The sequence below is a fragment of the Hyla sarda genome, chromosome 4 (assembly GCF_029499605.1).
Source record: "Hyla sarda isolate aHylSar1 chromosome 4, aHylSar1.hap1, whole genome shotgun sequence".
NCBI lineage: Eukaryota > Metazoa > Chordata > Amphibia > Anura > Hylidae > Hyla > Hyla sarda.
This window is the reverse complement of record NC_079192.1, coordinates 49944050-49964674: the sequence shown is the minus strand read 5'-3', so window position 1 is coordinate 49964674 and position 20625 is coordinate 49944050. Positions and strand designations below refer to the sequence as shown.

The following is a 20625-nucleotide window of genomic DNA, read 5'->3' as shown; positions in this document are numbered from 1 at the left end:
GAAGTTGGGGGTCTACACCAGCATGTTAGTGTAAAAAAAAAATTTTTTTACACTAACATGCTGGTGTTGCCCCATACTTTTCATTTTGACAAGAGGTAAAAGGGAAAAACGCCCCCCAAAATTTGTAATGCAATTTCTCCCGACTACGGAGATACCCCATAAGTGGGCGCAAAGTGCTCTGGGGACGCACAACAAGGCCCAGAAGGGAGAGTGCACCATGTACATTTGAGGTGATTTGCACAGAGCTGGCTGATTGTTACAGCGGTTTTGACAAACGCAAAAAAAAAGAAAAAAACACATGTGATCCCATTTCGGAAACTACACCCCTCACGGAATGTAATGAGGGGTGCAGTGAGAATTTACACCCCACTGGTGTCTGACAGATCTTTGGAACAGTGGGCTGTGCAAATAAAAAAATTTGTACAGCCCACTGTTCCAAAGATCTAACAGACACCAGTGGGGGATAAATGCTCACTGTACCCCTTGTTACGTTCCTCAAGGGGTCTAGTTTCCAAAATGGTATGCAATGGGGGGTTATTTTGCTGTCCTGGCACCATAGGGGCTTCCTAAATGCGACATGCCCCCCGAGCAAAATTTGCTCTCAAAAAGCCAAATATGACTCCTTCTATTCTGAGCATTGTAGTTCGCCCGTAGTGCACTTCAGGTCAACTTATGGGGTACCTCCATACTCAGAAGAGATGGGGTTACAAATTTTGGGGGGTATTTTCTGCTATTAACCCTTGCAAAAATGTGAAATTTGGGGGGGAAACACACATTTTAGTGAATTTTTTTTTTTTTTTTTACGTATGCACAAGTCGTGAAACACCTGTGGGGTATTAAGGCTCACTTTATTCCTTGTTACGTTCCTCAAGGGGTCTAGTTTCCAAAATGGTATGCCATGTGGGTATTTTTTGCTGTCCTGGCACCATAGGGGCTTCCTAAATGCGACATGCCCCCAAGCAAAATTTGCTCTCAAAAAGCCAAATATCACTCCTTCTCTTCTGAGCATTGTAGTTCGCCCATAGTGCACTTCAGGTCAACTTATGGGGTACCTCCATACTCAGAAGAGATGGGGTTACAAATTTTTGGGGGTATTTTCTGCTATTAACCCTTGCATAAATGTGAAATTTGGGGGGAAACATTTTGGTGACATTTTTTTAAGATTTTTTTACATATGCACAAGTCGTGAAACACCTGTGGGGTATTATGGCTCACTGCACTTTAGTGGAAAATTTTTTTTTTTCATTTACACATCCGACTTTAACGAAAAGTCGTCAAACACCTGTGGGGTGTTAAGGCTCACTGGACCCCTTGTTACGTTCCTCAAGGGGTCTAGTTTCCAAAATGGTATGCCATGTGGGTATTTTTTCCTGTTCTGGCACCATAGGGGCTTCCTAAATGCAACATGCCCCCCAAAAACCATTTCAGAAAAACGTACTCTCCAAAATCCCCTCGTCGCTCCTTCGCTTCTGAGCCCTCTACTGCGCCCACCGAACAATTTACATAGACATATGAGGTATGTGCTTACTCGAGAGAAATTGGGCTACAAATATAAGTATACATTTTCTCCTTTTACCCCTTGTAAAAATTAAAAAATTGGTCTACAAGAACATGCAAGTGTAAAAAATGAAGATTGTGAATTTTCTCCTTCACTTTGCTGCTATTCCTGTGAAACACCTAAAGGGTTAAAACGCTGACTGAATGTCATTTTGAATACTTTGGGGGGTGCAGTTTTTATAGTGGGGTCATTTATGGGGTATTTCTAATATGAAGACCCTTCAAATCCACTTCAAACCTGAACTGGTCCCTGAAAAATAGGGATTTTGGAAATTTTGTGAAAAATTGGAAAATTGCTGCTGAACTTTGAAGCCCTCTGGTGTCTTCCAAAAGTAAAAACACATACATTTTATGATGCAAACATAAAGTGGACATATTGTATATATGAATAAAAAAAATTATTTGGAATATCCATTTTCCTTACAAGCAGAGAGCTTCAAAGTTAGAAAAATGCAAAATTTTAAATTTTTTCATAAAATTTTGGAATTTTTCACTAAGAAACAATGCAAGTATCGACAAAATTTTACCAATAACATAAAGTAGAATATGTCACGAAAAAACAATCTCGGAATCAGAATGATAGGTAAAAGCGTCTTAGAGTTATTAATGCTTAAAGTGACAGTGGTCAGATGTTCAAAAAACGCTCTGGTCCTAAGGTGTAAAATGGCCTGGTCCTTAAGGGGTTAAACCATAGAAAATTATATGTCCTCAAGCTTAATGGGGGAGATTTATCAAAACCTGTCCAGAACAAAAGTTGCCCAGTTGCTCGTAGCAACCAATCAGATCGCTTCTTTCATTTTTCAGAGGCCTTGTTAAAACTGAAAGAAGCGATCTGATTGGTTTCTATGGGCAACTGGGCAACTTTTCCTCTGGACAGGTTTTCATAAATCTCCCCCATTGTCTTCTCCTCTATTCTATTCTGCCCTCAGATTTGGTAGCTTAGGAGAGACCTGACAGAGCCCCTTTATGGCTGACATAATGAAAGGTTAGGCATAGGAATTGCTAATGTTACCTGGGGGTAAAATTTATTTGTGGCAGATACAATTAGATGGACTTTGTAGACCCTCATCACATCCAATTTCCAATTACAACTAAAGAGATTGTATCCTGATCTATCCTTTCACTTTAAGCATTAATATCTATGGGATGCTTTTACCTTTCATTCTGACATTTTTTGTGACATATTCTATTTTATGTTAATGGTAAAATTTTGTCAATGCTTGCATCATTTCTTGGTGAAAATTCAAAAATTTGATGAAAAAATTGAAAATTTATCATTTTTCTAACTTTTAAGCTCTCTGCTTGTAAGGAATATAGACATTTCAAATAAATTATATTTTGATTCACAAATACAATATGTCTACTTTATGTTTGCATCATAAAGTTGACATGTTTTAACTTTTGGAAGACATCAGAGGGCTTCAAAGTTCAGCAGCAATTTTCCAATTTTTCACAAAATTTTCAAAATCTGAATTTTTCATGGACCAGTTCAGGTTTGAAGTGGATTTGAAGGGCTTTCTTATTAGAAATACCCCACAAATGACACCATTATAAAAACTGCACCCCTCAAAGTATTCAAAACGACATTCAAGTGTGTTAACCCTTTAGGTGTTTCACAGGAATAGCAGCAAAGTGAACGAGAAAATTCAAAATCTTAATTTTTTACACTCGCATGTTCTTGTAGACCCAGTTTTTTTATTTTTACAAGGGGTAAAAGGAGAAAAATCCTCTCAAAATTTGTAACACAATTTCTCTCGAGTAAGGAAATACCTCATATGTGTATGTCAAGTGTTCGGCGGGCGCAGTAGAGGGCTCAGAATGGAAGGAGCGACAATGGGATTTTGGAGAGTGAGTTTTTCTGAAATGGTTTTCTTCTGAGTATGGAAATACCCCATGTTAAGACGTAAAATGCTCTGTGGATGAACTACAATGCTCAGAAGAGAAGGAGTCACATTTGGCTTTTGGAAAGCAAATTTTGCTGAAATAGTTTTTGGGGCATGTCGCATTTAGGAAGCCCCTATGGTGCCAGAACAGCAAAAAAAACAAAAAAAAAAAAACACATGGCATACTATTTTGGGAACTACACCCTCAAGGAATGTAACAAGGGGTACAGTGAGCCTTAACATCTCACAGGTATTTCACGACTTTTTGTTAAAGTTGGATGTGTAAATGAAAAAAAATATTTTTTTCACTAAAATGCAGTTTTTCCCCAAATTAAATTTTTTTACTAGGGGTAATAGGAGAAAATTAACCCCAAAATTTGTAACCTCAAGTGCTCTGCGGGCGAACTACAATTCTCAGAAGAGGAGGAGCGCCATTACGCTTTTGGAAAGAGAATTTGTTTGGAATGGAAGTCAGAGGCCATGTGCGTTTACAAAGCCCCCCGTGGTGCCAGAACAGTGGACCCCCCCCCCACATGTGACCCCATTTTGGAAACTACACCCCTCACAGAATGTAATAAGGGGTGTAGTGAGCATTTACACCCCACTGGCATTTGACAGATCTTTGGAACAGTGGGCTGAGCAAATGAAAAATTACATTTTTCATTTTCACGGACCACTGTTCCAAACATCTATCAGACACCTGTGGGGCATAAATGCTCACTGTACCCCTTAATACATTACATGAGGGGTGTAGTTTCCAAAATGGGGTCACATGTGTGGGGGGGGTCCAATGTTTTGGCACTATGGGGGCTTTGTAAACACACATGCCTTTAATTCCGGACAAATTTTCTCTTCAAAAGCCCAATGGTGCTCCTTCTCTTCTGAGCATTGTAGTGCACCCGCAGAGCACTTTACATCCACATATGGGGTATGTTCTTAGAAGAAATGGGGTTACAAATTTTGGGGGGCTTTTTTCCTATTTTCCCTTGTGAAAATGAAAAATGCAGGGTAACACCAGCATTTTAGTGGGAATTTTATTTTTTTTTTCATTACCCCATCCAACTTTAACGAAAATTCGCAGCATGCCTGGACAGTCAGTGGCTGTCCAGAATTGCTGGGAGTTGTTGTTTTGCAACAGCTGGAGGATCTGTTTTGGAAACACTGCCGTACAATACGTTTTTCATTTTTATTGGGGGGGGGCAGTGTAAGGGGGTGTATATGTAGTGTTTTAACCTTTATTATGTGTTAGTGTAGTGTTTTTAGGGTACATTCACACGGGGGAGGTTTACAGTGAGTTTTTCGCTAGGAGTTTGTGCTGCTGCGAAAAATTTGGCGCAGCTCATACTTGAAGCAGGAAACTTACTGTAAACTCACCCGTGTGAATGTACCCTGTACATTCACATGGGGGGGCAAACCTCCAGCTGTTTCAAAACTACAACTCCCAGCATGTACTGACAGACCGTGCATGCTGGGAGTTGAACTTTTGCAAAAGCTGGAGGCACACTGGTTGGAAAACCTTTAGGTTCTTTTACCTAACTCTGTATTTTCCAACCAGTGTGCCTCCAGCTGTTACAAAACTACAACTCCCAGCATGTACTGATCACCGAAGGGCATGCTGGGAGATGTAGTTATGCAACAGCTGGAGGTACACATCTACAACTCCCAGCATGCCGAGACAGCTGTTTGCTGTTTGGGCATGCAGGGATTTGCAGTTTTGCAACATCTGGAGGGCTACAGTTTAGAGACCACTGCACAGTGATCTCCAAACTGTGGCCCTCCAGATGTTGCAAAACTACAAATCCCAGCATGCCCAGACAGCAAACTGCTGTGTGGGCATGCTGGGATTTGTAGTTTTGGAAGATCTAGAGGGCCACAGTTTAGAGATCACTGCACAGGGATCTCCAAACTGTAGCCCTCCAGCTGTTGCAAAACTACAAATCCCAGCATGTCCAAACAGCAAACAGCTGTCTGGGCATGCTGGAAGTTGTAGTTTTGCAACATCTGGATGGCTTAGACTGTAGCCCTCCAGATGTTGCTAGGCAACTCACCGTCTTCCGTAGGATCCAGGGAGCAGCCGCCCGCCGATCACCGCCCGCTGTCGCCGGATGGGTAAGTGGATCTTCGGCGCCGGTCCTCTGTTGGTTTCCCCGTTCTGCCCCGCCTATTGTGGGTGGGCAGAACGGGGAAACCGAAAGTTAACCGCCCCGCCCCCCGATCTGCTATTGGTCGTCGCTTCTAGATGACCAATAGCAGGGATAGGAGGGGTGGCACCCCTGCCACCTCACTCCTATCCCATCAGGGGGATCGTGGGTGTCTTGGACAACCCCGATCCCCCTTATTTTCTGGGTCACCAAGTCACAATAGACCCGTATGACCCGGAATTGGCGCAAATCCGATGACCCCTCTGGGCATTTGCGCGGGGTGACTGCTGATCGATATCAGCAGTCACGCCGATTCGGTCCCCGCCCGGCACGCAGCAGGGACTGAAATTCCCACGGACGTACGCTTACGTCCTTGGTCCTTAACTACCAGGGAGCTTAGACGTACGCATACGTCCTTGGTCCTTAAGGGCTTAACCTCTTAAGGACGCAGGGCGTATGGATACGCCCTGCTTTCTGAGTCCTTAAGGACGCAGGGCGTATCCATGCGCCCGTGGGAATTCCGGTCCCCACCGCTAGCCGGTTGGGGACCGGAGCCGGATGCCTGCTGAAATCGTTCAGCAGGCATCCCGGCATATCGCCCAGGGGGGTCATTATGCCCCCCCATGTCGGCGATCGCCGCAGATCGCTGGACAATTCAGTCCAGCGATCTGCGGCGATTCCGGGTCAATCGGGTCTCCAGTGACCCGGAATTACTGGCTGTTCGGGGCCGTCTCTGACGACCCCGAACAGCCAAAGCCTGCAGGGGTGAGGTGGCACTGGTGCCACCTCACGATTGCCCTGATTCGTCGGCCGGATTACCGGCCGACCAATCAGGGCGCCTGCTGCGGGTGTCACTCCCGCACCCGCTCCGCCCCTCTTCCGGAGGGCGTGAGCGGGAAGACGACCCCGGGTGCTGGGGACCCCGATCCCCGGCGTCCATGTTGGGATCGGGGCCCCAGGAGCGACGGCGGTGGCGAGGGACTTTCCTGCGATGAAGCAGCAGGAGGAGGTGAGTTACAGCCTCCTGCTGTTGCTTAGCAACAGCAGGAGGCAGACCACCACAACTCCCAGCATTCCCTTATGGGCATGCTGGGACTTATGGTTTTGCAACAGCTGGAGGCACATTTTTTCTATGGAAAAGTGTACCTTCAGCTGTTGTATAACTACAACTCCCAGCTTGCACAAACAGCTAAAGTGCATGCTGGGAGTTGTAGTGGTGCATCTGCTGGTTGCATAACTACAACTCCCAGCATGCCCGTTGGCTGTCGGTGACTGCTGAGAGTTGTAGTTTTGCAACAGCTGAAGGTACACTGGTTGTGAAACAGAGTTTTTTTTTTTTACCTAACTCAGTGTTTCACGACCGGTGTGCCTCCAGCTGTTGCAAACTACAACTCCCAGCAGTCACCTTACACCATGCACCGTACATGCTGGGAGTTGTAGTTTTGCAACAGCTGGAGACACACTGGTTTTGAAACACTGAGTAAGGTCACAAACTCCTTGACACATAACCAGTGTGCCTACAGCTGTTGCAAAAACTAAAACTCTCAGCATGTACAGTCTGTCAGCGCATGCTGGGAGTTGTAGTTTTGCAACAGCTGGAGGTCCCCCCCAATGTTAACGTACAGGGTACACTCACATGGGCGGAGGCTTACAGTAAGTATCGGGCTGCAAGTTTGAGCTGCAGCAAATTTTCTGCAACAGCTCAAACTGCCAGCGAGAAACTACTGTGAACCCCCGCCCGTGTGACTGTACCCTAAAAACACTACACTACCACAAAAAATAAAATAAAAAGTAAAAAACACTACATATACACATACCCCTACACAGCCCCCCTCCCCAATAAAAATGAAAAACGTCTGGTACGCCACGGTTTCCAAAACGGAGCCTCCAGCTGTTGCAAAACAACAACTCCCAGTATTGTCGGACAGCCGTTGACTGTCCAGGCATGCTGGGAGTTTTGCAACAGCTGGAGGCACCCTGTTTGGGAATCATTGGCGTAGAATACCCCAATGTCCACCCCTATGCAATCCCTAATTTAGGCCTCAAATGCGCATGGCGCTCTCACTTTGGAGCCCTGTCGTATTTCAAGGCAACAGTTAAGGGTCACATATGGGGTATTGCCGTACTCGGGAGAAATTGGGCTTCAAATTTTGGGGGGTATTTTCTGCTTTTACCCTTTTTAAAAATGTAAAGTTTTTGGGAAAAGAAGCATTTTTTTTTTTTTTTGCATATGCAATAGTCGTGAAACGCCTGTGGGGTATTAAGGTTCACTTAACCCCTTTTTACATTCCCCGAGGGCTCTAGTTTCCAAAATGGTATGCCATATGGGTTTTTTTTGCGGTCCTGGCACCATAGGGGCTTCCTAAATGCGGCATGCCCCCAGAGCAAAATTTGCTTTCAAAAAGCCAAATGTGACTCCTTCTCTTCTGAGACCTGTAGTGCACCAATAGAGCACTTTTCACCCCCATATGGGGTGTTTTCTGAATCGGGAGAAATTGGGCTTCAAATTTTGGGGGGTATTTTCTGCTTTAACCCTTTGTATAAATGTAAATTTTTTGGGAAACCAAGCATTTTAGGTAAATTTTTTAATTTTTTTTTACATATGCAAAAGTCGTGAAACACCTGTAGGGTATTAAGGTTCACTTTACCCCTTGTTACGTTCCCCGAGGGGTCTAGTTTCCAAAATGGTATGCCATGTGTTTTTTTTTTGCTGTCCTGGCACCATAGGGGCTTCCTAAATGTGGCATGCCCCCAGAGCAAAATTTCCTTCAAAAAAGCCAAATGTGACTCCTTCTCTTCTGAGACCTGTAGTGCGCCAGCAGAGCACTTTTCAACCCCATATGGGGTGTTTTCTGAATCGGGAGAAATTGGGCTTCAAATTTTGGGGGGTATTTTCTGCTATTAGAAAAACAAAACAACGTAGTCTGAAGGTGATAACAGGTGCTCAACCCCATGTGCAATTGTGCACTCATACAATGGGGTAGAGGACCCGCACCTATGGACAAAAGTGGGGTTTCAATCCTGTGGTATTTTCTGCTATTACCCTTTTTAAAAATGTAAAACTTTAGGGAAACCAAGCATTTTAGGTAAAATTTTTTTTTTTTTTTTTACATATGCAAAAGTCGTGAATCACCTGTGGGGTATTAAGGTTCACATTACCCCTTGTTATGTTCCCCGAGGGGTCTAGTTTCCAAAATGGTATGCCATGTGGTTTTTTTTTGCTGTTCTGGCACCATAGGGGCTTCCTAAAGGTGACATGCCCCCCAAAAACCATTTGACGCTCCTTCCCTTCTGAGCCCTCTACTGCGCCCGCCGAACACTTTACATAGACATATGAGGTATGTGCTTACTCGAGAGAAATTGGGTTTCAAATACAAGTAAAAATTTTCTCCTTTTTCCCCCTTGCAAAAATTCAAAAATTGGGTCTACAAGAACATGCGAGTGTAAAAAATGAAGATTGTGAATTTTCTCCTTCACTTTGCTGCTATTCCTGTGAAACCCGTAAAGGGTTAAAACGCTTACTGAATGTCATTTTGAATACTTTCGGGGGTGCAGTTTTTATAATGGGGTCATTTATGGGGTATTTCTAATATGAAGACCCTTCAAATCCACTTCAAACCTGAACTGGTCCCTGAAAAAAAGCGAGTTTCAAAATTTTGTGAAAAATTGGAAAATTGCTGCGGAACTTTGAAGCCCTCTGGTGTCTTCCAAAAGTAAAAACTTATTTGGAATATCCATTTTCCTTACAAGCAGAGAGCTTCAAAGTTAGAAAAATGCAAAATTTTCAAATTTTTCATCAAATTTGGGGATTTTTCACCAAGAAAGGATGCAAGTTACCAAAAAATTTTACCACTACGTAAAGTAGAATATGTCACGAAAAAACAATCTCGGAATCAGAATGATAACTAAAAGCATTCCAGAGTTATTAATGTTTAAAGTGACAGTGGTCAGATGTGCAAAAAATGGCCGAGTCCTTAAGGTAAAAAAGGGCTCAGTCCTTAAGGGGTTAAAGGGGTACTCCGCTGGAAAACATTATTTTTTTTTAAATCAACTGGTGCCAGAAAGTTTGACAGATTTGTAAATTAGTTCCATTTAAAAATCTTAATCCTTCCAGTATGTATCAGATGTTGTATACTACAGAGGAAGTTCTTTTCTTTTAGAATTTCCATTCTGTCTGACCACAGTGCTCTCTGCTGACAACACTGTCCATTTTAGGAGCTGTCCAGAGTAGGAGCAAATCCCCATAGCAAACCTATTCTGCACTGGACAGTTCCTAAAATGGACAGAGGTGTCAGCAGAGAGCACTGTGGACAGACAGAAAGGAAATTCAAAAAGAAAAGAACTTCCTGTGTCTCATACAGCAGCTGATAAGTACTGTAAAAAGTAATATTTTTTAATAGAAGTAATTTACAAATCTGTTTAACTTTCTTGCACCAGTTGATTTAAAAAAAAAATGTTTTCCAGCAGAATACCCCTTTAAGGACCTAGGACATACGCGCATGTCTAAGCTCCCTGGTAGTTCCCGGCATGCAGGAAATTGTAGTCTTCCAACAGCGGGAGGCACACTGGTTGGGAAAGACTGCCTTATGAGGTAGCATCATTGACGATGATGGCAATATCTCATCTCTTCCACATGGCTATTATGGTACTATTGAATATCCTAAATTGTGACCTTTTGCACACCAGGTAAGTTCTGTACAGAAGACGTGGATGAATGTCAACTCCAACCCAATGCCTGCCACAACGGAGGGACCTGTCACAACACCCTGGGCGGGCACACGTGCGTTTGCGTCAATGGCTGGACGGGAGAAAGCTGCAGTGAGAACATCGACGACTGCGCTACTGCTGTCTGTTTCAATGGAGCCACCTGCCATGATCGAGTGGCTTCCTTCTACTGTGAATGTCCCATGGGCAAAACGGGTAAGTGTGGACAGTGGATCCAACCCATGTCATACTGGAATAGAGTTGCAGACCCTTAGCTTAATCATTGGGGTCAGCTGAGTTGACTTGGCATAGGGACTGGCATAGAGGAACTACGCAGGAGGCCTTGTCCATAAGTAACTGATCCATACCATAATGTCACCCCTTTTTAAGCCCAGGATAGTAATCATTGATAAATCCTCAGTTCTGACAATCGTATCAGTAAATTATGGATTTCTGGCTCTTGGTTTTGCCAGGTCTCCTATGTCATTTGGAGGACGCGTGTATCAGGAACCCATGCCACAGCAACGCCGTGTGCGACACTAACCCGGTGAATGGACGCGCCATCTGTACATGCCCTCCTGGTTTTACAGGGGGAGCTTGTGATCAAGATGTGGATGAATGCTCACTAGGTAATGGAAAGCACTATGATTAATGGAGGGCTGACTATGAATGGAGGATTGTTGGATTGGTTGGGGTAGGCATAGACGGATAAGTATATCTAACAATCTGATATTGAGCTACCTGTCTCATCTTCTTTAAGGTGCCAACCCTTGTGAACACTTCGGGCGCTGTGTGAACACTCAGGGTTCCTTTCAGTGTCAGTGTGCTCGGGGTTACACCGGATCTCGCTGCGAAACGGATGTTAATGAGTGTCTGTCCAGCCCTTGCAGGAACAATGCCACCTGCTTAGACCAAATTGGAGGCTTCACTTGTATCTGCATGGCTGGTGAGTTGCTCTATAGCATTACTAACAATGACCTTGTGACTTTTTTTTTTTTTGTGATGCTTTTATTGGGCGTGTAAAACTTGGACTTGTTCTCTTTCAGGATTTACTGGTACGTTCTGCGAGCACAACATCAATGAGTGAGATAACAGTCTATGTGTTAATGGCGGGGTCTGTAAAGGTGGGCTTATACCTGTACATTAGAGAATAGCTACATGTATTTATAGGGGTCCAGACACAGCACCAGCAGCGCACATGGGTAAGCAGCAATGCAGCAATACCTTGTAATTAGGATGATTTTAACACTGGTTATGGGCAAAGTATAGTGGTAACTCCTATTTTGGAATACTATAGTACCATACTGTGTCCAAGTGTTGCATTCAGTCCCGGTGCATTATTGATATATATGAATGTATATTATACATTTCGAGTTACTCTCAGCTGATATGTGTAGATTAGCATTTTTTGGAATGTAATGCTGGCTCTGGTAGTTTTTATGTCTGCAATCCTGTGAATATCACCATGTACGATATGTTTTTTAATGGTATACAATAAAAGTAAATACTTTTAATAGTTAATATCAACTTGGTTTTTGTGTTTGTATATAATGTATTTATAGGGTTGAGAAGAATAGATGAGACTAAAAAGATTGTTCCAGACACAAACTTCATGAATACTTAGTGGAAAAATCTGATCCCCGATTGCCTGGCAATGGTAAAGGCTTTCTCTATGGGGGAGATTTATCAAAACCTGTGCAAAGGAAAAGTTGGTGAGTTGTCAATAGCAACCAATCAGATCGCTTCTTTCATTTTGCAGATGCCTTGTTAAAAATGAAAGAAGCAAGCTGATTGGTTGCTTTGGGCAACTTGGCAAATTTTCCTGTGAAACAGGTTTTCATAAATCTCCCCCATGTGTACTTGGAAGAAGCAGGACTCACAGGCTATACCGCTGTGTCCCCCGTAAACCCCCTTTCAAAGAATAATCCTACACCAGGTTGGTAGAAAAAGGCCATAGCAGCCCACTTTATTAAATAACATTTTTAACCATATAAATAACTGTGATAAATACATTTATAATAATTAGGTAAACATTACCCATAACATTTTCACAGTGCAAGAAAAACAGTGCAAGGAAAAAAATCCTACAACCATTATCCCAGAGGGAGAGGGACTTGAAGGCAGACTAATCTTCAGTCTCCTACTTTACCCTTGGCCGTAGCTCACCTGACCCAAGGACACCTCTTTCGGAGACCATTTCCCTTTGGGACCGCCCCCGGAGGGATTTCCACCATCGGCTGGGTACCGCCACAGCTTCACCATCCTAGTTTCTCCATACTCTTCTCCAGATGTCTCCCAATGCCTCCAAGTCCCCCTCCAGCCCCTGCCACCACGGTCGCGAGTTACACCTTACTCACGGCTGGCCGCCCACAAGGCCACAGCACGCTCCACCGCCTCCCGAATGGAAAACGCCCATAGATCAGTCCCAATGGCATTCAGATGAACACCATCGGACGCCATAAAGTCCCTCGACGGCACCTCCAACTCTTTGTGTTGCACAATGAAGCCCCCATTCCGAGCAATGAAGCGGCCAACCTCGCGATTGACCTTGGCCCGGGCCCAATCAATCCTCCTGACGGACCTTGCTATGTCAGACCACACCAACAAGATCCCTGGGTACGAGGACCACAAATGGATCATATCCAATTTAATGTCCCGCATGAGGGACCTAGACGCCCACATTCCCAGGTCATTACCCCCCACATGCAAAACTAACACATCAGGGTCCCTATCCACCCCCACATAGGACTGAACAAAAGGCAGCACACCCGCACACAACATCCCCCCTTTACTCAACCACCTAACCTGTGCCACACCCGGGCCAACCCTAGCTGTCTCCTGATAGGACAACCTTCCGCCCGTGCAGCACCCCTCCGGACGTATGAATGCCCCACAATCCACACTAGGCACGGGTCAGGCCCTGTAAGACACAAAAGAAAAATAAAACCCACCCAAACAAGATCCACCCAACATCAAAGCACCACCAGCCCTCAAAGTAGATGAGGCCGTACATACATTCGAAAACGCTCCGACTCCCAGCGCCCGATACGTTTAATCGCCTCTGGCTCCAGCCCCCAACGCGCAGCCTCTGTGGCGGCCCCAATTCTAAACGAATGAGAACTAAAATCCCACGGAGACCTACCCAACAACCCCAAGCTGCGCTGAAAAACCTGCGTAAACTGATACCTGGACAAAAAAAATCCCCATTCTCATGAATCAACAGGGACACCCCCCCCCCCCCCCCCATGCGGGCGAAGCACCATAAGTTTCCTGAAAACACTCCACCGGGCACATCAAGGACCCACCCACAGAAGCCAAACGCACCAGAAAACCCGACCCGATTGATCCGTCTTGGAACGCCTAATGCGGCACTCCAATGCAGACCCCTCCAATCTCACATCAGTCACTAACAAACCCCCCGCCACCTGTCTACTGGGAGTGACCAATTCCAAGACCCTAAAAGCCCCAAAATACGCTAAAGGAAAAGCCAACTTAAACAGCGCCACCTCGAATGCCGAAAAACACACCCGCTCCAGAACCCAACTCCAACAACAAGGAAAAAGACATCAGACGCCTAGAGTCCCTAACCACTGCACCTCTCCGAAAAACCTTAGCAGCCTGCCGCACCAAAAAGTACTTGGTCGCATCCCCCAAACCCCGAACCTTGACCCAAAATGCAAGGGCCACCAACCGACACCCCAGTCCAGAGGGTGACACCCCATCCCCAAACAACCTACCTACATAGGATAAAATTAGCACCTCCCAGTCACCGGAGCCCCGTTCCCCACCTACCTCCAATAACAGCGCCTCCCATTCCCCCCAACAGCGACTATAGCCTGCCCACGTGGTTCCACTCACGGACCGCTGTACCAATGGCAGCGCCCTCACACCACGCTCCACAGCTGATCCGGGCAAGGGATGCCCCGAACCTCCACCTCCGGCGCCAGCTCCAGGAATCGCTCCCACTGGAAACGAGAAATAGAGTCAGCATTATCATTAAGAACCCCAGGCACATGCAACGCATCAAACTGTGCATTCAAACTCAAACCCCGCAACACCAGCTAGCGCAACAGCCTCACCACCGTTGGGGAATTTGCCGTCTGCACATTGACCGCCTGCACTACTCCCAAATTGTCACACCGAAAACACACCTTCCAAATCTCGACCGCCACCAGAATGGGTTTTAACTCCAGCAACGCCAGATTACGCACCAAACCAGACCCTTTCCAAGCCTCCGGCCACTCACCCACACACCACTGTCCTTGGCAATAGGCCCCAAACCCATGACTACCTGACGCATGTCCCAATTGGACACCTGCGGTTCCATCATCAACGACCTACCGTTGTACAGCCCCATAAACTCCTGCCACATTGCCAAATCCGCTCGCAGATCGGCAGTCAGGCGCACAAAGTGCCTAGGCCGACGAACCCCAGCCGTAGCCACCGCCAACCGGCGACAGAAGATCCGCCCCATCAGCATAATCCAACAGGAAAAGTTAAGGCAGCCCAACAACGACTGCAGGTCATGCAACTGAATCTTGCGTGCCTGACACGCCAAACCAACTGCTAACCTCAATTCCCCCAGTTTCTGCTGCGGAAGCCGACATTCCATGGCAACCGTATCAATGACGATACCAAGGAACTTTAGCTCAGTGGCGGGCCCCTCCGTCTTGTCGGGCGCCAAAGGCACCCCAAAGCGGGCCGCTACCCTTTCCATAGTCTGCAACAAGATGGCGCGGACCGCCGATCCCCTAGGACTGATGAACAAGAAGTCATCTAAGTAGCGCAAAACAGAAGCCACCTGTGACTCCGATCGCACCACCCACTCCAAAAACGTGGCAAAATACTCAAAGTAAGAACACGAGATGGAGCAATCCATCGGAAGGCACAAGTCGACGAAAAACTCACCCTCCCAACAACACCCCAACAAATGAAAACTATCCGCATGCATCGGCAGGAGCCGGAACGCCGCCTCTATGTCAGTTTTAGCGAGTAGCGCCCTGGCCCCATATCTCCGGACCCAAACCAAGGCCTTATCAAAAGATGTGTATGAAACAGCGCAAAGGGCCGGATCAGTGCAGTCATTAACCGAGGCTCCCGCCGGATGCGAGAGGTGGTGAATCAGGCGAAACTTATTCGCCTCCTTCCTAGGCACTAACCCGATCGGTTAGTGTGGTTAAAGCTGACACCAAATTCCTAACCCCCCCCCCCCCTCCGGACAGGCCGATTCGCACGGAATCAGGAACCCGGCCACAAACTCAGCTGCCAACACTCCAGCAACCTTCCTATCGGGATACCTGTCGAGGTAGGGAAGCATCCTTCCCACCATCACCGGCGTCGCCCCTCTTCTGGTCAGCATCCCCACTTCCCCGCCCACTTCCTTCTCTTGAAACAACGGGACAAGCTATGTCCCCCCCCCCCCCCCACACCCAGAGCACCCAGAGTGCCGGAAGTGGCAGGACTCCCCAAACTTACACTGGCCCTCATTGAACTGCCAGCAGCAACCCTTACTGGCTCCTGCCGGCCACCAGGACCCAGGTCCAAAGCCACCGGCCCTTTCTCGAAAGGACTGAGGGCCCTGCGGGCCCCCAACCCCTTTTGGTGCCGCCATGAGGAGCATCCAAAGGCTAATGTCCTCGTGATCCCACCTCAAGGACGCCCGCACCGCCTTCCGCTGACGGAATTGATCATCGTATCTGAGCCAGGCCGCACCCCCATACACCCTATAAGCCTCCCCTATAGAGTCCATATAGCAAAAAAAGCCCGGAACAATGCTCCAGAGCCTTTTCCCCAATTATACTGGCTATGATGGTGAAGGCCTGCAACCAATTCATAAAAGTACGAGGGATGAGGCGGTACCGCCGCCTCTCCTCCTCCTTTTTTGACTCGTCCGGCTTAACCCGGTCCAAGTTAAATTTCTCCAAAGGGAGAAAATCTCCACGTACTCCCCCTTCCTCCGGACACCCCTCCAGACCAACACCGCTCAGCCAGATGGGCCGCGGGTGACAGGCTCTCTCTCCTCTGTGCCCGCCGAGCCCCACCGGCACCCGGAACATCCGTGCCGGCCGCAGTTGCAGTCCTCCATCTGCTCCGCCCACCGGCCCTCGCTGCCACGTGTCTGCCTGATGCCTCCGCCACCCGCTGCCGCCCGGGGGGATTCCTCCCGCCCCTCCACCGCTCAACACAGAGCAGGAGGAGGAAGCTTGAGGGTCCCTGTCGGGGCTCCCATGGCGGCGGCGCGAGCGCAGGATCACGTCGGGGCTCAGCCTCTCTGGCACCCGGGAACTGTGCGCGCTGGAGCGTGCAGGCCGAGGCTCACCTGATGGCCCTGCGACTCCCGGGGCCCCCAGCAGATGTTCCTCCAGCCAGCCGGGTCCCCTGACCAGTGCCTCCTCACGAACCCTATTATTTGAACTTAATAAAAGCTAAGTTTTATTAGAGCACATTTGATTTATAGAGAATTAGTTAACACAAGGGTGTTTATTTAAACCATGTTTGGATGCAACGTTTCAGTGGTATCCACCACCTTTTTCAAGCATGGTATACAATTGTGCAAGACACACCTATATATGGTGTCATATTAAGCTGATCACAATCTCCAATCAATATAATTAAACACAATCCATACATTAAAAAACATTATCAATTCAAAATTCATAATATACAAAAAGTGCAAGTGATATAAAAAGTGCAGCAATCAGAAACAGCAATGATCACAGTTCACACATTAGACCATCGCTGTTGTTAAAAAAATAAAGTGCATATAATTAAGACGCAGCTGCAACTGCATCTTACAGTGATTAAAAACAATATTGCCATGGGGACAGACCACTCACCTCCCGCGTATGGGCGCCACCATTACGGCGTCTCCTATTGTTGTCACATGGTTCCCGGTCATGTGACGTCCCCCCACTCCGCCCCGTCGTCACGTGACCGTAGCGCATACTCACGCATGCACGCCCGTCACTCTGATGCCGAAAACGGCATCAGGCGACCTGGCGAAGATGTGGGAGCGCCACAGGTCCCGGACCATTCAAAACAGTGTGAGTCTATATTAGATTAAAGTACATAACAGAAGTAAGATATATAAAAAACGATATACAAAATAAAGTAAAGGGGCAAATACCTCTGTCATCATAGACCATGGAGGGAACATAATCGTTCTCTCCCAGTCCAAAAGCAATGAAAGGACATATTAATAATAAAAAATAAAAAAACGCATTAATGCTACAAACGCACCATGTGAATAGGGGGAGAGATGTATCGGCGAATACGTTGAATATATATATATATATATATATATATATATATATATATATATCAGAAAAACTATTGTTTTTCCAAGATGTACAACATATAAAAAGTTTTTAAATCTGACAGTGCCCATTTAAATCCTTTTACTGGATTAGCCATTTCTACCCCAGCAAACCCTTATGGCAGTGTTTCCCAGCCATGGTGACTCCAGTTGTTGCAAAACTACAACTCTCAGCATGTCTGGACAGCCTGATTGGGAAACACTGCCTTTTGCACAATAGGTCAGTTCTGTACAAAAGACGTGGATGAATGTCAACTCCAACCCAATGCCTGCAACAACGGAGGGACCTGTCATAACACCCTGGGTGGGCACACGTGCGTTTGCGTCAATGGCTGGACGGGAGAAAGCTGCAGCGAGAATATCGACGACTGCGCTACTGCTGTCTGTTTCAATGGAGCCACCTGCCATGATCGGGTGGCTTCCTTCTACTGTGAATGTCCCATGGGCAAAACGGGTAAGTGTGGACAGTGGATCCAACCCATGTCATACTGGAATACAGTTGCAGACCCTTAGCTTAATTATTGGGGTCAGCTGAGTTGACCTGGCATAGGGACTGGCATAGAGGAACTACGCAGGAGGCCTTGTCCATAAGTAAATGATCCATACCATAATGTCACCCCTTTTTCGGCCCAGGATAGTAATCATTATTAATAAATCCTCAGTTCTGATAATATTATCAGTAAATAATCGACTTGTGACTCTTGGTTTTGCCAGGTCTCCTATGTCATTTGGAGGACGCGTGTCAGGAACCCATGCCACAACAACGCCATGTGTGCCACTAACCAGGTGAATGGACGCGCCATCTGTACATGCCCTCCTGGTTTTACAGGGGGAGCTTGTGATCAAAATGTGGATGAATGCTCACTAGGTAATGGAAAGCGCTATGATTAATGGAGGGCTGACTATGAATGTAGGCATAGACGGATAAGTATATACTGTATAACAATCTGATATTGAGCTACCGGTCTCTTCTTCAAGGTGCCAACCCTTGTGAACACTTTGGATGCAGTGTGAACACTCAGGGTTCCTTTCAGTGTCAGTGTGCTCGGGGTTACACCAGGTCTTGCTGCGAAACGGATGTCAATGAGTGTCTGTCCACCCCTTGCAGGAACAATGCCACCTGCTTAGAACAAATTGGAGGCTTCACTTGTATCTGCATGGCTGGTGAGTTGCTCTATAGCATTACTAACAATGACCTTGTGATATATTTTTTTTTTTTATTGCTTTTATTGGGCGTGTAAAACTTGGACTTGTTCTCTTCCAGGATTTACCGGTACGTTCTGCGAGCACAACATCAATGAGTGAGGCAACAGTGTATGTGTTAATGGCGGGGTCTATAAAGATGTGGTGAACAGATTTACCTGTAGCTGTCCGGCTGGTAAGTATTGTTATTTAGATGTTATATATCATGTCTGTATGCATGTCTGGGTTTTTGTATTAGATGGTGTGGCTTAAAGCTGTGGTTCACATATGTTGGACTTATAGCTGTACATTAGAGAAGAGCTGCATGTATTCATAGGAATGAGAAGAATAGACAAGACTAACAGTATTTTTCCAAACACAAACTTCTTGAATACTTAGTGGAAAAATCTGATGCCTGGTTGTCTGGTAAAGGGGTACTCCGGTGGAAAGCAAATGTTTTCAAATCAACTGGTGCCAGGTAGTTATACAGATTTGTAAAATTACTTCTATTTAACAATCTTAATCCTTCCAGTACTTATCAGCTGCTGTATATTACAGAGTAGTAGTTCATTTCTGTCTGACCACAGTGCTCTCTGCTGACACCTCTGTCTGTGTTAGTAACTGTTCAGAGTGGAAGCAAATCCCCATAGCAAACCTATCTTGCTCTGGACAGTTCCTGACATGGACAGAGGTGTCAGCAGAGAGCACTGTGGTCAGACTGAAAAGAACTACACAGCAGCTGATAAGTAATGGAAGGATTAAGATTATTAAATAGAAGTAATTTACAATTCTGTAAAACTTTCTGGCACCAATTGATTTGAACACAGTTGTTTTACACCATAGTACCCCTTAAAGCAAATTATCTTCCTGCTTAGAGGAAGAACTCAGAAATACAAGTCTAAGTGGATGAATAGCATCCATTTGTTTCAGTCCATTTTCTTCATTTCCATTTATGAACAAATGAACCACATGCTGCATTCCAAGCCGTTTTATCTGCAGCACAAACAGATGTCCTATAAAAGTTGGGTCACTACCAAAAACAATAGCATCCAAATGAATTCTAGCCTGTGTCCAACTTGATGACCTCTCGTTGCATACTTCATATCCCAGGAGAGGATTAGCCGCAAAGTTCTGAATTTAACATTGAAAAATAAAATAAAATTTATACTTCTAAGTAATGTTGTGATTGTCCTATTAGGATTTACGGGCTCCATGTGTCAGATTGACATAGACGAGTGCGCCAGTACGCCCTGCAAGAACGGAGCCAAATGTGTGGATAGACCCAACGGTTACGAATGTCGGTGTGCGGAGGGTGAGTTCTTAGGTCCAGGTTAACTGACTGAGGGTAGCCTTACTCCTGGGGTCTGTCTCTGATGCAGTATCCTGTTCTCTCTCATGCTCTCTGGATGTCTCTTTATATATTCAGGGAGGAAAGTCTTGCGCTGTCTCTAGATTTCCATCCTTTTCTCATCTGCCTGCTGTATTCTCATTTCTCCAATCCCATTGGCCTAAATGGACTTCACTTGTGCTTCATGCTTCTTCATCTTTTGCTTCTCCAATGACCGTGCTTGACTTTTTTGGCTTTTTTTTTCCCATGGCCTGCTCAGCTTTTGACTCTTTCGAGAGTCCTCTTCTGCTGATGGCTCATGAAAGCCATCCCTTGTGTTTTAGCTCCACCATTGGCATGTGCTGCTTGTTTGTGCTTCCTTTACTATACTCTTTTCCCATTTCAGGCTTTAAAGGACCTCTCTGTGAACGCAATATAAATGAGTGTTCTCCTGACCCTTCTCACCATGGAAAGTGCCGCGACGGAATCGCCAGGTTCACCTGCACTTGTGATCCT

At 45.9% G+C, this 20625-nt stretch overlaps 1 protein-coding gene across 1 annotated transcript in view; it reads left to right on the top strand.

Annotated features, from left to right (window-relative positions):
* Positions 1-20093, top strand: part of LOC130367890 (neurogenic locus notch homolog protein 3-like) — an 83217-nt gene extending 63124 nt beyond the window's left edge. The window contains 9 exon segments of the mRNA XM_056570864.1: positions 10268-10501; positions 10759-10914; positions 11046-11231; positions 17821-18054; positions 18315-18342; positions 18344-18468; positions 18579-18764; positions 18865-18978; positions 19981-20093. Coding sequence (XP_056426839.1) covers positions 10268-10501; positions 10759-10914; positions 11046-11231; positions 17821-18054; positions 18315-18342; positions 18344-18468; positions 18579-18764; positions 18865-18905 — 1190 coding nt within the window. The 3' untranslated portion in view covers positions 18906-18978; positions 19981-20093.
* Positions 20094-20625: the final 532 nt, after the last annotated feature.